This window comes from Pezoporus flaviventris, unplaced genomic scaffold (assembly GCF_033815535.1).
Source record: "Pezoporus flaviventris isolate CSIRO_AGI_PZ_B2104156 unplaced genomic scaffold, CSIRO_AGI_Pfla_v1 ptg000005l, whole genome shotgun sequence".
In the NCBI taxonomy this organism is placed as follows: Eukaryota; Metazoa; Chordata; class Aves; order Psittaciformes; family Psittacidae; genus Pezoporus; species Pezoporus flaviventris.
The window spans coordinates 10,512,453-10,529,790 of NW_026892553.1; the positions used below are offsets into that span (position 1 = coordinate 10,512,453).

At 44.1% G+C, this 17,338-nt stretch overlaps 1 protein-coding gene across 2 annotated transcripts in view; it reads left to right on the plus strand.

Annotated features, from left to right (window-relative positions):
* Positions 1-16,752, plus strand: part of MAMLD1 (mastermind like domain containing 1) — an 81,535-nt gene extending 64,783 nt beyond the window's left edge. For both annotated transcript variants that reach the window (XM_061445972.1, XM_061445973.1), the window contains exons 3-5: positions 12,602-12,748; positions 14,209-14,290; positions 14,578-16,752. In XM_061445972.1, the coding sequence (XP_061301956.1) occupies positions 12,602-12,748; positions 14,209-14,290; positions 14,578-15,599 (1,251 nt within the window). In that variant the 3' untranslated portion in view covers positions 15,600-16,752. The remainder of the gene's footprint in view (positions 1-12,601; positions 12,749-14,208; positions 14,291-14,577) is intronic.
* The last annotated feature ends 586 nt before the right edge of the window (positions 16,753-17,338 follow it).

The following is a 17,338-nucleotide window of genomic DNA, read 5'->3' on the forward strand; positions in this document are numbered from 1 at the left end:
TGATGAGTCCATCACACAAACCTCCACTTTGCCTTTGGGCACACACCAATGGAAAGGCGGGTGCACACTGGCGGGAGCCTGTGAAGCTGGGATTCAGGGGCAGGAGGTGGTGTTAGCAGGGTGAAGGGAGCTCCTCTGTGCACCTCCTGTGGGGCCAGGGCTGCTGAGCCCCCGACAAAAGACAAGTTGAGTGGTAAAGCGCTGGTTTGGGACTTGAGATGTGGGTTTAGTGCTCTCTGCTGTCAGCCTTCCTCAGGGACTGGGTCATCTTCCTGCTTCCATCATTTAGGCTCCTCCTGTGGCCAGTGGAGGAAAAGATATTTAGAAGGTAATTCCACCTCACCCTAATGTGCACCTCTGAGATATGATGAATGGGTGAGGGAAGCCTGGACAACACACTCGAGCTTGGCCCTTGTGGGCTGGACGTACCTTTATTCTCCATCTTTGGAAGCAGCAGCAGCTGTGCTGATCCAGTATACCAAAAGTCTGAAGTTGAGTGTCATTCAATAGCTGAATTCTTGACTTTCTGACTCTCAGAAAGCATTTTTATTTCTGGCTGGTTTTGCAGTGTGGTGGCTGGAAAGATGTTTGATGGTGTTCTGTTGCCTTGTTACTGCGGGCATGTGGCTGGGGGACAGGTTTTTCTCTGGCGGTTGTTTCCAAGAGGAATCCTGGCCGACTCCTGCATGGAGTAATGATATGTTTATTTGCAATATATGGAGCCAGGAGACATCTCTGGGTGATAGGGAACTGGTAACTAGTAAACAACAGGAGGCAAGGTTTGCATTTAACCTGTAAGAAGGGTTGTTTTGGTCTAGAGAAAACAACTATAAAACCAAATAATGACGGTGTTCCAACAGGTCTGTAGTGGTGAACCTCAGGACAAGTTGCAAATGTATCTGCCAAGCCCCTGCACTGGTAAGATGGCAAAATCCAGGTTATTCTTATCCAGGGAGCTTATACTGAGGAGGGGAAGAAAAGGGAGCTTGTTGGCTTTTCCTTCTTTTTGTAATGGAAGTGAGCCAGGAATCTCCTGATGCAGCTGGGTCTTCCCCAGAAAGGGGGAGCTTATTTGATGTTCTCTCAGTGAAGGAAAGCTTGCAAATAGGCAGTGTCATCATCAATAAATGCTATCAATAACACCCTGATATTTGAAGGTTTCCAAGTGTTCATGCTGAATTCTTCCTCCACAGCTTGTTTGTCTGATGCTCCCTTGAGCAAAACAAGCCACTTGTATTTTATGGTGATAGAGAAGATGATTTCCATCAAGAAATTAATGGGGACAAAAGCGGTGACAAATAAGATCGTACATGTTCAAAACCAATAAGCTGACAGCTCCGTTTTCAAACCTGGGTGCCTTGAACTAACCACCTAGGAACATTATTTTGTTAATCCGCTGTGGGTACCTGCATTCTCTGCACTGCTGACAATCAGGGAGCTTCTGGGGGTGGGGCCTGGACATGGGTATGGAAAGTTACAGGTCAGAAATTCAAGCACTTGCCCAAAAGTGAAGTTGTTACTTCGGTGTGAAAGCAGGGATTTCTCCCACTGCTGGCTGTGGTCAGAGTTGCTCCTGGCGGGCAATAGGAGGCCTGATTTAATGCTCCATGTCTTTTTTCTTTACCCTGAACTCTTAATTATGCCTGCATTTCAGTGCAGATTAGCAGCTGTGCGGATCCCAAGCCCCCCCGCTCCGGGCGCAACGAGTGCCCCATCCCCTTTGCCTGGCCCTGGGCTGTATTTACAGATGAGATCCGTGGCTCTGCGAGGATGCGCACACACACGCACACTGCTACGGCACGAAGCAGCTCAGTTTGCTTTTTATTCCTCCTCCCCCTCGCCTTCTTCTTTTCTCTAATCGTTGCAAAACAGGAACAAATGAGTGTGTCACTTTAAGCCATGAAACCACTTAGTCCGTAAAGACAGATTTGGCGTCTTTGTGCTGGCAGTGACAGGCCAGCCAGCACTCCATAGTGATCCCACTGTTCTCTCTGCCCCGCACCCCGCCGCCGCTCCCCACCCCCTCTGAGATTTGCTCCGTGTTTGCCTGCCTCTGTTTTTGTGGTTGGTAACCAGCAAAAGAATGGAATGGATTTAATGATTTGTTGGCTGCGGTGCTGGCATGATTAAGTCAATAAAGCTGCAAGCTGAAAACAGTGTAGTTACAGTATATGACTTTAACCTTGTTAATGCATGTTTATGTCCTCCTGCCCACCATATAGCTGTATGTTGCATAAAGAAGATCTGACCAATCTTTAACCCATTAAATAATTCATAAAGTGAGAGCAGACATCAGCTACTTGCGGAGCAGATCAGTAAGCGTGGGGTCAGCAATAACTTTGGCTCCCTGGACCATATCCAGCATGTTTAAACTCTGGTGATGTCACCAGGCAAGCTTCTAACTTTAATCATTGGATGGGAACAAAGGGAAGTTAACTGTTGACATGCAGTGTCTCCGCAGAAGAAACACTTGCGAGTGCTCTGCAACATCTCTGCCTTGCAGGGAACGTGGACTAGCTCCAGCCTCTTGCTTCCTTAACATGCTTACCTATTCCCTTAGAGCAAACGTGTCACTGGCCAAATATTCAAAGGCACATTTCCTAGAATCCTATTCTCTTAAGGGACAAAGACACCAAAATCCCACAGAATTTCAGGGGAAAATTGGCTGACTAAAGAAGATGATATTTAGAGGCTCCTGGATGTTTTTATCATCATGGATAATTTTTTAATCAAAGGTACCTCCTGCTGTGTAAATGACAAAGAAAGACACATAATGGGGATGGAAGGGGGCAGAAGCCAGGGATGCAGGAGAGGATGCTAAGTAAAGCAGGACTGTTCTCACCACAGTAAAAGCTCTCACAATGAAGCACCAAGCAGGACTTCTAGGAAAGTCCTAGGATTCTCACCTGTAACTACCTCAGCCAGCCTCTTACTTCTGGATTCTCCAGGTGTGGCAATGTCTGTAGCTGTTGCAGCAGCTTCTTTTGCTGGCACTTAAGGAGCGAGTCATGGGATCACAGGACGTGCTTCCAGGACATGCTGCGCTCCGCTGGTCTGTGCAGAGAGGTTAGATAGAGGCCTCAGGGGACCATTACAACTTGGTGTAGTTTAGTGCTGTTCTGAGATGCAACCAGCTGTGGCCGGACCAGGAAGAGAGCTGCAGAGAAGAGGACATGACAAAGTCTTGTGTGTCGTGTGGAGCAGAAAAAGCCCTTCCACCTCTTACAGGTGAGCAGCATGAACTGCAGTTCTGCTGCAGGTCTTTGGGTCATAACCTGACAGCATGGGAGAGGCACTGTTTCAGGAGGCTGAAGATGTTAACTCCTCACACTGCTCCAGGAACTGACCCTCATCCTCCTACTCAGGGATTAACTTTAATTCCTTTTGAGGGGAAACTGAGGCAGAGAAATGAAGCAACTTGGCCATAGTCATGTGAAGAAACTATGTATGATGGAACTGGGGACTGAACCTGCTCATGTGAACCCAAGTCCATGTGGCTGGCTTTTATCCTGTGACTCAGTCACGAAACAAGCTCACCATTCAAGATCATCTCCTTTAGAGGTAGCTGGGGAGTTCACCTTTAATGATCCCATTTTCTGCGTCTTCTTCTGACAAATTGCATGCTCACAGTCTCATGAGCTAACCCTGCACAGACCTCTTAGATGTGCATGTCTTCATGTCTAGGAGTAGTGGGGCTATTAAAAGCACCCAAGTAAAAACTCTCACATGGTTACTTGGGAGCCAGATGGCTGCTTACAGCAGAGCGTATTGCAGAATCCACTACATCAGCCCAGGAGTGAATTTTCCAGGTGCCAAAAGAGAGGCACCTTGTGTTGGAGATTAGAGGTGGGACCTTCAGTCTGCTGTTGCCAGCGTCTGCAGCCAGAGACTGGAGGGGAGACTGACCCCCAGAGCTAGAGCTGATTACCCTGAATCACTCACTTATTCACTGTTTCTTTATGGGTGTGCTAATGAAGACTCTCAAATTAATTTACCCTGCTATTTTTTTTTCCCCTTGTTTGGTTTGCTTTTGCTGTAATTCAGAGCAGCAGTCTCTGCTTCAGGGAAGATGCTCCAGAATTTATGGCAAATCAAAGCTGATCTGAGTAGAAATTCCATGTTCTGTTTGCTTTGTTTTTAGCTTGGAACGTTGTGTCATGCGCCTGAAAATCTTGTCTTAGTGGTCTATTGATTTCAATGTGTGAACCCACATACACCTAGTGATGTTTTATTATCACTCACCCATCATAGGGTATATAGCAGCTGCTAATTTTTGTGTGCTGACTGCATTTTTTTTTCTGCTTGATGGAAAGCAGAGTAGCTCCAAGCATATGCTAATGCTGAATGGGGGGGGTCCCAACTTCTGACCCATAGCTAATATCCTGCAAGTCACATGAAGCTACCAAGGATTCTTGAGCTGGAGTTTGAAATGCCTGTGTTATCAGCAAATAAACACCATTAATTGCTTCTAATATGTCATGCAGTGGCTAAATGACAAGATCCTTATTAATATGCGTCTATATCAGCATTTTCAGCGTGTGTGAGGGGGAGTATGAAGTGGTAAAATTATTTAAAATTAGTGGGGAGTATTTACAGGAAGGCATAAAGAACTGTCAGTTGAGGAAAGCAGCATTTTATGTTCTTGTCCCGTATGACCTTGCTCCAAGGACAAACCAGAGCTTGATGAAATGAAGCTGCAGATGGCTAGTGATCTCAACTCTGTAATAATGAAATGACACAAGAAAAAAATGAGACATCTACAGTTTGTAAATACAATCTGAATGGAAGTGGAGAAAAGGAATTTTTAAGGGGAGATTGAGTTGACTTGGTTACAGCAGTTCAGCTTCGGGTGTTTTAATAATCATTTCCATTTAAAAAAATAATGGAATAGCACCTTGTTCCCCATACTCAAGGTCACCTTAATGCATTTTTCTTTTTCAGCATCTTTGCTTTAAAAATTTGCTCACAAGGACACAGTCACAGCCTACTTTGCATCTCTTTTTTAGCGTATTATTTATCACTGAATTTTGTTGTGTAAGTCATGGTGGTGATTTTTGGAACTTGATTGGGCAGACAGTCTGATACAGCCATTTTAGGTGTTTGTATAGGTTCATCTGTTAGGAAATAGTAAGCTTGTGAAAGGTTTAGCACTGAAAAAGTGATGTGATACTTCATGCCAGGGTGTGCTTTCTTTGTGAACTTACATGAGAAATCAGGAGTATAAGCTGTTGGGTTTTGCATGTGGGCAGGTTTTCATGCAAAGGGCTTCTCAGAAGCGGTTAGGCAGGCAACTGCTGTTGAAAGTTAACAAGACACAGGCATCTGCCTCTGCAAATTGACCCTTTGCATGAAAGGAAAAAGAAATACATGGAAACCTTAACTTAGAGAAATAAAGGGGTTCACTGAGAATCAGTCAGAGAAATCTCTGACCACCTCACTGCCATTCACAGAGCTTTTCAGAAATGGGCAGAGGACTGATTTCTCCCATTAGCTCAAGAATTCCCAGTTTTCCCCTTGTTAGAATGAAATATTCACTTTTTTTTTAAATCAGATCTTTTCTGCTCTCCCTAATACAGAAATTCACCAGCCAGTCATTGCATTACCCTGTAGCAGTTTCTTCCAGGTGTCAAGCTAACCCAGCTCCTTTTGAATCTCATTGACACCTCTGAGAGCATGCCTTGACATAACACAAGGATTACTTGAGTCAAACGACTTTATAGATACGAGATGTTGTAGTTTGTCATTGCAGCTAGCACAACCTTGTAGAGACAGGCAGAAGGACTACCAGCTGAAATTGGGTGAGCTAAATACAGTTTTAGATTATCTCATTGAATTTATAGGCAAGCTGCCCTCCATGGGAACGAAAGCATGGTGTCAAGGGCTGGAGAATCATGATAGCTGTACAAGCCAAATATATTTTGTCCTTTGCAGAGAATTCAATTTGGGATCTTGACTCTGTGTTGTATAGACAGGTACAAAACACCCATCTCTGCATCTTTTGGTATATAAAGAGAAAAACAATAATAGATAGTTTATGTTGAAGTATGGTGGTGAAAAGACTGGTGGGGATGAGTCCAGCCCTAGAGTGTTCTCAAGTGGAGGAGAAGTGTGTTAACGCTGCAGGTACTCAGATCCCATTGCCATCAGGTGTCTGGCTGAGCCGCGGTGCTCTCTCTTGCTCCTGAGAGGTTTGCCTTTCACTCGGGATGGTGGAGCAAAGCTGTTCTCTGGGCTGCCTTTGCCTATGGCCTGGCAGTTCATCTGAGCCAAAGGATCTCTTTGTAGGGGTGCTCCTGTTGCTGGAGTCTTATTGTGCCTCTTTACAAGCACCACAGTCCCTGGGAGGTTGTGTGTGTCTGGGATACACCAACTCTCCCATCCAGGTTGTGCCTCAGGCTCCTGGCTGCTCCCAAAGCCATTTGCTATGTTCTTTCTAACAACATGGTGCTGGTAGCAGCATCACAGCTTGATTTCAACCTGCCTGCTAAAGGATGCATTTTCACCTAAGAGAAAAATCACTGTTGCAATAATTCACTCTGGATTTTCTGTTTTTCTGTTGCTCTGATTGCTTCTGCTCTTTAATGGCATGTTTTGATGGATGAAACCAGCTCTGAAAATACTGGTAGAGTCTTTGCAAAAAAGCTTTATCTAATTTGATTAGTTCTTTTATGAGAGGAAGTGGACTCAGTTTCCATCTTATTAAAATTCTGGGTGCATTTTTAAAAGCACTTTGGATACTTCAATGGGATTTTGTTTTGAGCAACATTCAATATAATGAGCAGCTATAGGGAAATCAGTGTTCCATCTGCTTTGCTTGAAGGGAGGAGACCCTGACACAGTCAGTAGCCAGGTGATGTTGTCATTGCTTCTAGCACAGGACTAGCTTTGAAGAAAGCTGTACATGCTAGTGCCATATGAAAAGAAAGAAAAACTTTAAAGAACTTTTTTAGAAACAGAACCATATCCTCATGGATCACTTACAGTCTTCAAACAAGATAAGCTTAGAAACTTGAATCTGGTAGTATTTCACATGCTTGTATATCAAGTAAATGGGTGAAAGATGGGTAAAAAAAGATCCATTGAGCAGCAGAGTTTGTTTTATCAATGTTCATACATTGGGCTAAAACAAACATGCAAACAAACAGAAAGCTTTGGAGCCTTTCTGAACTGAAAGGCTGTTTTATCTTGAAGAGCATCTCTGAATTGTGAGCAGAATAGAGGAGAGAAAAAAAGACAGAAAAATTCCAAAGAGCAAATGGAGAGTTAAAGGCAAGAAGCAGAGGCAAGAAGCATAGGTAACCCCGGACTTCTGTGTGAAGCAGATGATCATGGCATCTCACAGACATTGCACTCTTGACTGGGTTGACACCATCATTCTGCCAAACCATGACCCTGGATTTTGTTTGCTCTGTCTGTATGCATTGGCCAGACAAATTCACCATCTTAGTATCTACTTGGATTAACAGCTGTGGAGGCAATGATCCTCCTTTGTAAAGGTGTTTTTCTATGGGGCTGCACAAGGTTGCTAGACACCAGGAGTCTATGTCTGGCTTCTCTGTAGACCTAAACACAAAACTCTTATACTGTGAAATTGTATGGGTGAGGCAACTTTAAGGCTACTAATGTTTTAATTGCTTAGTTCGTAGCATTTGTAGAGTCATTGCGCCTAGGAGTCCTAGACAGGGACTTCAAAGGAAGGTGCTGCCCAGGCATCCACCAAGGAGATGCAACACCTACTAGACAGGAGACAATGCAGACAGGCAGGAGCTCAGGGAAACACAGAGGCATTAGGTTGAAACTAGCATTTGCATTTCCTCAGCAGAGTACAGAACTCACCATATGTAACAGATGCTCTTCAAATACAGAACAAAACTGGGTTAATGAAACTTCACCCCACCCCTAGAGAGCAGCTGTCCCTCCTGGGAATACGGACCCACCTCGAGTCCCTGGCTGAGCACATCAGTAATACAAGCTCTTGTCAAGTCCAGTGCCATGTTTTTCCTCTCTTATTCTTTATTTGTTCATTTGTTACTGTGTGATGTCTTGGTAAATGCTTCAAGTACGTTATCTTTGGTTACCAAAAAAAAAGATAGAAAAAGCAGTTTGTCCCTTTCTTATATTTCTAACTCGAAATATATTCTATATTTTTTTTACATTTCATCTACCTTGAGCGAATCTTTTCCTTCAGTCTTTCCCTTTTATGCCAGGGTGCTGTGGCTCATCTCAAAAACCGCTCTGGTTTAAGCTCTGTAATTACTGGATTCAGACTGAATGCCCTATTGAAAGTGGAGGGAATATTTCTCAAATCAGCATTGCTTTTTGAAATGGAATAAACTTTTCACATGCAGGTACTATAGGCATTTTTAATTAGACGTGTTTCTGTTCTTCCACTGCAGCTAACGCTTTCAGTTAGGAAGTGAAGTTCTTCCCTGACTCTACAAATATCTGCTGAATTTTGCAAAGCTGCCTGTCTCTCAGTAACCTTGCTGTGACCTGGTTATCTGTTAGAACCACAAAGAATTCAGTCTCTAATTAGTCCATCTGTTAACTATTGAAATTCATGGCTTAGTTTTATTGTCTGTGTCTGTAACATAATGCTGAATGGTCTCACCTGGCAGCTTATTTCTTATAAAGCAAATGTGCCTTTCCAAGAGCCATTTTGGTGCAGATAACTGTCTTTTCAGCATTGGACAAATGACTCTGTATAGCAGCCTGCAGTTCCCCTCATGCCCTCACTGAAATAAATTGTACATCTCCGATAGCTCTGGGCTTAAGTCAATACAATTAAACATGTACATTTCTTTGTTATATTCTTTGGAGTTGCACTGTAAGAGCAGATGGGAAAGTTTAATAATGATAAATGAGTTTAGTTTTTTCACATAGTCCTAAAAAACAATGCATGCTCTTTATTAAAGATTAAAAATATTTTTACATACTTGCCAAAGAGTGATTAAAGCTCCGGCTCAGATCCTCAGAAAGTCTTGGTTTTAAATTCTTTTTGGCCTGTTTGTTAATAAGGAGGAATTAGGGGCCATAAATTTCTTCATTCTCGCTTAAGTGAAGCCACAAAGTGATTGCTGGGTCTATAACTAAGTGCTGAGGACTGGAGTTTATCAACAGAACTATTCATCTCTGTGCTTATTTACTGCAGTTGTGCATCTTGTACATAATCAGATGATGGGGCTGGGCAGGTCAAGCTTGTGAGTGGATGTTTAGAAGGACGTAGGTTCATAAATATACATGGTAGGTTGCAGTGGGATTGTTTGCACATTTGCCATTAAGTGGTTGCCTGAATGTTTTGTTGGACCAGACCCACACTCACTGCAGTTGGGTGCAGTGATCTGCAAATGGGTTTGCCTAGCCTGGACAGCCTCCCATCAGGCACCAGCTGGGAAGAACTAGTTTCATTGGGCTTTCACAATTACAGCCAGTGGCTGGATACTGACACAAACAGTATATGTTCCTTCAAACCTGGAACCTGATTCTTTTCTGTTTTGCTCTCAAAACTAATGCATGGGATACTAAGTCAAAACAAGGAAGTTAACCCCAGTGCCTTTTTGAACAAAACCCACCATATCTGAAACCCCAGGGAGTGCTACAGGAGGTCCAGACCTGCTGTGTGACACTTTCCTTAGCAACATAAACCCATGCTCTCCAATTCTAGGGCTGTGTGGTATGCTGTTTAGTTAGGGATTCTGCCCATTTGATGTTTTAATAGAAGTTTTTTGGAGGTAAAAAAATGACAAAAAAACCTGATATCTACATGCAAACACTTCCTTAGGTTAAAAAATAAGAATCCCAGTGGCCATCTATGCCCTACAGTTTAGCTTACAGTGGGCTCGGATGCAGGAGCCTTTGGGTGTGAACACACACTTCCATCATTCCCAACTTCAGCACTAGAATCCTCCTCTCTTTGCTGTCTTCCTGGATTTTAAAATGAGATAGCCCAAACTATAGACCAGTTAAGATTATGGCTTGTGTGGCTTGGCCTTACTGTGGGAAGGAAAGTGATTTTTCTTAGGGAGCGATGAAAAGGGAAAATGTTTAAAGTTCATTAACCTTTGGTTCAGATAGCAGTGTCCTTTAGACTACACCAGAGCTATTCTTAGTCATGACGTTTAAGTAGTTATTTTTTATTGTAAGAGAATAACAGTAGTTCCCACTAGTGGTGAAAAGAGAGAACGTTTTCTTTTCTCTCTTTTTTTCCCTGTTTTTTTGTTTTTTGGTTTTGTTTTTTTTTTTTGGCTTAACCTAAATGTGAACTGTAGAAGGCAAGATTTTGAATTCATTCTTTGTCTTCCCATCTATGCTATTTTGTCCTAATTTCCCCAAAAGCAAAATGTATATCTATAGATTGTTTCTTTAGTGGCTAATTACGTGTTATACAACTTTGCTCTGAAAAACTCAGCAACCCATTCTGTGTATTTGCAAATGAACTTCACTGATTGTCATTATTGCTATAGGGTGCCTGCAAAAAATCCCATATAATTAAGCTGTTGTACTGCCGCAGCACAAGAGCCGCAATTAGTAATGTGATTTGCACTTCTTTACCATTAATAATATGGAAAAATCAACATTATTTTCTTGATGATGTTTAGGAGAAATTAGAATGAGGTGGACATGATTAGGAAAAGAGACTTTAATGTTATGACTTGTTAATGCAATAGCTCTGAGCAAGACATCAGTATGATTGTCCTTGCACTAAACTCATTTGCTTCAGTAAGCACAGACCCTCTGCACGCAACAAGACAAGTTTGGAGGAAATTGGATAGATGGCAGGGATTTTGGTGGCATGAACATTTCAGTGCCTTTCATGTGCAGAGTACACAAACTGAATTCCTCCACTTTCAAATATTCCCCTAGAGGCAATCTGCATTATTCAAAGCTTAACTATGGCTGCAGAATCCTGTCTGACATGAAAGCAGAGTGCTAGCTTTACATGAACTTTCATATTTACATCTGTAGGAAATCATATTTACTTTTCTCCTCCCCTCCCTCTTTTTCTGTGGGAGAGAGGAGGTAAAATGTGTAGGAGGGAAGGGGGAGGAGGAGAGATGTCCAGCAGAATTGTAAGCAAAGCACCAGTAATAAAGACTAGTCTTATGAGACTGCCCATGAATAGGAATGATAATGAGAGCAGTGATGAGCTGCAGGTCTGTGTCTTTTAGTAAATTATCTAGCAGGCATTTACATTTCATCAATTGTACTTTTGCATAATAGACAGAAGTGCTACAACAAAGGGAGGCACTATAAAAATGAGTCATTTCAGTGACCTTCTTGGTAATCAGTCTTACAAAGAATATCTTGGAAGGAGCTGGGTGATTCCTCATAGTGAAGCAGCTGTGGAAAGGTGCCCCAGGCCCAAGAAGCTTGCTGGTGACAAATGCCTTCCAAGGCTTTCTTATGGCCATTCTGAAACAGGGTTCCTATCCTGTTTTCCCTGTCTGAGCATGCTTCTAATTGTCAGATGTCAAAAGGCAACAACCATTTTCTTTTTGCTTATCTCCTGATAACATTGATTCTCAAACAAAGGATGTGGGCTTCCATTCTGAAAACAAAGGAAGCATGGCCCAGCTAAGGATGCTGGATATAACAGACAAACTTCTCCCTGCCAATAATAACAAAAGATCATAAATAATGTAGATGCTGGATGTGAAAATGGAGAAAGGGGAATACACTGGTACTTCTGTTCCTGGGTACAGTGCTCATATGATCTTGTCCTCAATCAGGCCTTGACTTCTTCCCTAGTTTTTCATTTGTATTTCCCTGACTACCTGCCAGCTCCAGAGACGTTTAGACTTCAAAGTATTTTTCCCTTTTGGGTTCTGTCTTCATCTGGTTTTGAGAATATTCTTTTCTCTCCACAGTGCTCTTTCTTTGAAAGCAAGTCCTCACCTGGTGAAAAGCACCTCAGATCTTTCATTGAGGACTTACAGCGAGGCCAGTTTGCACTAGCCAGGAGTCAGACCCAGTGCATCACTGATTTGTGCCCAGCCATGACATGACCATTCTCCTCTCTTTTCACAATTGGCTATCCTTGTTTGTCAGCTCACAGAACCCACAAGAACCACTTAATTCCAGGCCCATGTCTTCTTTCTTCCTTTCTTGGTCCCTGGTCTGAGGGCACCTTTTTCCCTCTTCTGCCTTTAGTTTGCCGTTTTCTTTTCCTGTAGGCTCTCCTTTACATTCAACTGCCAAATCCTACCCTCATGCAACTCTTCTTTCCTTATGTCTTTCAGTGTAACAGTTGGGGAACTGGTGGGAAATGTGACGCTTTACTCACATGCCTTCTGCCAGCCAGGCTGCCATGTGACTCCAGTAATAGTAGTGAATCAGTCCTGTAGCCTCAGGCTAGTCACTAAGAATTTTGGATTAACTTTTTTTTGCTTCTCTCACTTCTTCTTGTGCTGATCCTCAGAAATCAGAGAAGTCCCCTGCCCCTCACTGTCCTCAACATGACATGCAGGTCCATGTGAACCCACAAGGTGTTTTGGCCTTGGGAGAGCCAAAGACCTGAGAGAGGGCATCAGCAGAGAGGCTAAGGGCTTCTGTTGTTATCTCCCTGATGAGATTCATTTTCTTTTTTCATCTTTCTTGGCAGGATCAAAATCCAGGAATTGTTGCCAGACTTCAGGAGCCGGGCTCCATCCCAAGCGGAGGCTCTGTGCCGGCACCAGCCACGGTGAATGGGTACACGATGAGGAACCATTTACTGAAGCAGCAAATAATGAAACGACAGCTGATGCAGGTACAATGCCAGGTGCCTCTGTGGGTTGCTCTGCTGTCCACCTCACTGTTAAGGACAGGACTAACTGTCCTAACAGGAATGGGGAAATCACCAGTCAGCAAGCACAAAGGAGTGACCCTGGAACTGCTGGCTTGAGTCAGACTATGGCTGTGGTGAGTCCAGGATGTCATGCCCAAGGGAAGCCAAGGCCAAGTGCTGCTCAGCAAGTCCAAGTGCAGATCTGCCCACTAATGTGCAAGGGAAGGATTCAGTCACCTCTGTATCATTGCCGTCATCCTTGGTCAGCCACGGAGCTGGGAGGGAAGATGCAGAGAAGGAGAGTGAGTCAGGCCCAGGAGAGATGTCCTCCATGTGTTGCTTTTCTCTCTGGTTCCCTTGGCCTTTACCAGAGCAGATGTTAGACTTCAGTTTGTCCTGGACTTGGCTGGTCTCTCTAGCAACAGAAATCCCTGTATGAGTTTGTAACATACCCTGTGAAGGAGCAGGGATAGGGGAATTCCACAGACAAGTTGGGTGGGGCAGCACTAGACATGTGCCTCTGATTCTGAGCGTGGTGCGTTTTTCCCATTAAAAGAAGTGAGGAGTCTCATTTCTTTGGATGGGAAATGGCTCAGTAAAACCCTCAACAAAGTTCTGTCCTGCTCATTGATCAAACTCCCTTTCAAAACCAACTCTGCCTCCTTGCTGTCAGTTGGCTCCAAGCTTATCTGCTGCTTTGATGCAGTGGGAGCCAGGCCTTGGCTTCCACAGTCCACAGAGAGTTCCCCAGGTCCACAGCAGGGATGCAACTGCAGTGGTGGGTTCTGGGGTTAAATGGTGGGAGACACAAATCAGGTCACTTGGAGAAAGCCCGTAGTGTCTTGCTCAGGGTCCCTGGCTTCCTGTGGTCTAGTGCTAACTGCTTAGAAGTGGCAACCAGCACAAAGTGAGGTTGCACAGGAGCAGAGCCATCCTGCAGACAGGGTAATGGCTACCACACCATTTGTTGGTGTGTCCCTGCAATACTGCCACAGATTCTGTTCACTAATAGCCTTCCGGGCACCTTTTGTCCCTGGATTGAGAACTTCACAGGACGCATCCAAACAGTAAACACAAGAGGCGCTGAGGAGATGCCAGGATTCCTGCAGCCTCTGGCTGTGCTGCACTTCCTCATAAGCTGGTGACACGAGGGTCTCAGTGTTTGTCCAGCTCCTCTTGGGGCACCTGTACAACATCTGCTGAAGGCTGCGCTTCCTAATGCAGGGCTGTCGTCAGGGCACCTTTGCAAGAAGAGGCATGTGAGCAATTAAGACTCAGCCTGAAATGAATTGTCTGGGCTGAGTCTCATCAGAGGGGGGCGTGTGTGGCATCTACGTACAGGAGAGGTTGTTAATGATGACAGTGGCTACACTTCAGTTGTCTACTGCTATTCTTGCTTGTCAAGAGGATGCAACTTGAATGTTATGCCCCTTGTTTTCCAGGAAAAGCAGAGACAAAATATGCTGGGAGGAACATCTGAGCAGAGGAGTTTATTTGCAGCTCAGCAGATAAATCAGTTTCAAGGTAAGGAGGGAAATGGCGTGCTCTGAAAAGCCTCGAGGAGCTAGTGCCTAGGGTCTGATTAAATACAGGGCACTTAATGGTCCTCTGTCCCGGAATAAAAGCATTTCACGTTTTATCACATATCATGAGATTCACCCATTTCCTTGTTGCTCCAGTAATAGCTGTTACAAAGAACACAGAGAGGCCCATGTAATGACAGAGAAGGACAGAGCAGCAGCTTTTTAAGGCTCTGCCATGTTTCCAGGGTGAACGTGTGCTCACCAGCTAACACGTCTCTTTGTCCGCAGCTGTGCAGCAGCCCATTCCCACTGACTGCAGCCAGGTGATGCCAGCTCCTCCGCCCAACCACCGCATGCTGCCATCTAACCCAGCCATGCTCCAGAGCACCTTGGGCTCTGGCATGGCCCCAGCCACCGCCAGCCAGAGCAGCGGGACAATGGTGATGATTCCACACAACCCTGGCAAGCAGCAGGGGATTTTTCCACCTAATTCTGACTTTAACATCCCACTGCGGCCAAGCCAGAACTCACTGGGCATGAACTCAGGGTGCCAAACAGTACACAACCACTCTGCTGTGCGGCCAGGAATGCCGATGGCAGGTTTCAGTTCTGGTTCCTTAGCAAATCACTCTGCAACTCAGCAACACTTGAGGCAGCCAGGTATGCCAAGGGTCCCTAACGTCTACCCCAACTCATCTGCCCAGATGTGGACACCGACCACTGTGCCAAGAATGCCAAATCAAAGCCAAATGGATACCAGCATGCAGCAGTTCTCCAGTAACACTCTCTTTTCCAAACAGAACGTGAGGCCAAGCGCAGCGGGTCAGCAGTTCTCCCAGCAGGCTGTAGTGCCGCCTAATCAGATCGCTCCCAGCGTCCAGGTCAGACACATGCAAAAACTGAGCATGGGCCAGCCTGGCCAGGGCTTGAGCTCAATGAGTAATCAGACCTTGAGACACAATTTAACCAGAGGACCCCTGCCAGCTATGAATGTTATGAAATCAATGCCACAAGGAGTGTCTAGTTTTAACCAGCTCAATCCTGCCCCGGGCCTTGGCCCAGCAAGCTACTCTTCCTCAGGCCAGCCACCCGATGCCTTCAACAGGCTGAGTGCTACCGCCGAGCTGCCACAGTACGACTTTGTGTCCCAGCACAGCAACTCCATCATGCCCACCAACTGCAGTGACACTGACTTCCTTGACTCTCTCATGAAGAACAGCAGCAGCAGCAATGATGAAGAGTGGTTGAACAATCTGACAATGATAGATGACATTTTGGGACAGCACACTCAAAGCTCTGGACATGTTTAGCTCGGAGAAGAGCAGTCTCTTTGTAAATAACATACGTATGGCTTTTGAACAGAATAGACAGCCTGGGAAAGCCAGCGCCTCTTTCAATACAAAATGAATAGACTCAGCCAATTCTTTGCCTGCATCAAAGTTTAATGTTGGCAGTTTTTCAGATGACTGTATATATTTGAATATTTTGTAAATTATGTTTTCCTAAACCTTAAATGTAGAAGTATTTATACTTCTTTGCTGGACTCTTTGTAAATAAATCTATAGCGTAACTTTTGATTTTATTATAGGGATTTCATTATACCTTGTTATAAATATGCAAATAATATTGTTAGTTTCAGTAATACTGTGTATTACAGCATAAACTTATGTTTTTGACATAACTTAACACATGAACTAGGGGTGTCATTGCAGCCAGACTAAGCAGAAATCAAACGTGGCATCTGTTCTCCCATATCACGAGGAAAGATTGAAAAGTTTCATTAAAGAACACATAAAATCCATAAGAAGAGACTCATAGCTCAGACTTGCAGCCCAGTCCTGGTATGTAGGTCCTATCTGGGCTCCCAGTGCATTGCCTGCAGAGATCCTGGACACGTTATCAGCTCAATACACTCCAGTAGGTCAATCTGACGCTGACAACGTGCCGTCATTGTCCTGCAGTGAGTGTGTGCTTGTGATGTTCCCGCTGCTGAAAGGCATGTGCACGCATGGCGAGGAGGTACTGTGCTCCAAGGTGGGCTATACAGGAGAGGAGGCACAGGGCAGGCACTGTCTGCCCTCCCTGGTGGAAAGGTAGCTCTGGTTTGCACACCTCTGCCATGTATATTTGTAGTGTACAGGTGATTTGTTCCTGGTTTTAAGGCTTTTCATAATTTGTTTTAATGTGAGACTTCTCTTTCTTTTTTTTTTTCAGAGGAAAAGTCTATAAACATTAATAGTTAATTTTTGATGTTTTTTCAGTCAGCTACTATTGTCCTATGTATATTTAAGAGTCCGTTTATAAAAGATTCACTGTACTGTAAACTTCTTAAAATGACTTTGTGTAATCATATTTTAATAGTCACATCATACTTCGCAATACATTTGTAATATTACGTCAGCTTCAAGCACAGAATGTTTTTTTTTTCTTCATACCATAATAAACTGCCAGGGGAAAATTGCATATACTTTATGTGTTCATTTCTCATCTATAACATTTCATACCTGCAGATATTTGGATTAATTTGATTTGTCCAGGATGCTACAATGTCAATCTAATAACATGTACAAATGCATGTGTGCTGTTGGTAGAAATGGGCTAGGCAAAGGATTGAAGCAGGCTTTAATTTTATTTTAAGACGGGATTTCTTAGCCACACTCTCATTTTTCAGTGTAATTATAGGTGAATGTGAAATTAATCTCTCTTGGGGTTTATTTTTGCATAGCACCATGTTTATTTAAGCGACAGTTCTTGTTTCTAAATGCCCATTTCAGTTGGCCCATCAGAAAATCAAGCCATGCCCAGCATGAGGTGCAGTCCCACCTTGCTCATTCAGTGATGCCTACGAGGGCAGTGTCACTCCTTTGACACAGAGATGGTCTGATGAGAGAGCTGGTCCCTGCCATGGGGCAGGCAAGGCTGGGAAGATGGGTAGGAATGAACCGGAAAATGTTAGCAAACTTAAATGCACAAACAGAATCTGTAGCTCAAATCGCCTGTTTAAACAGAGCCAAATGCCAGCTTCTTAGGGCTGATGAAGACCCGTCAG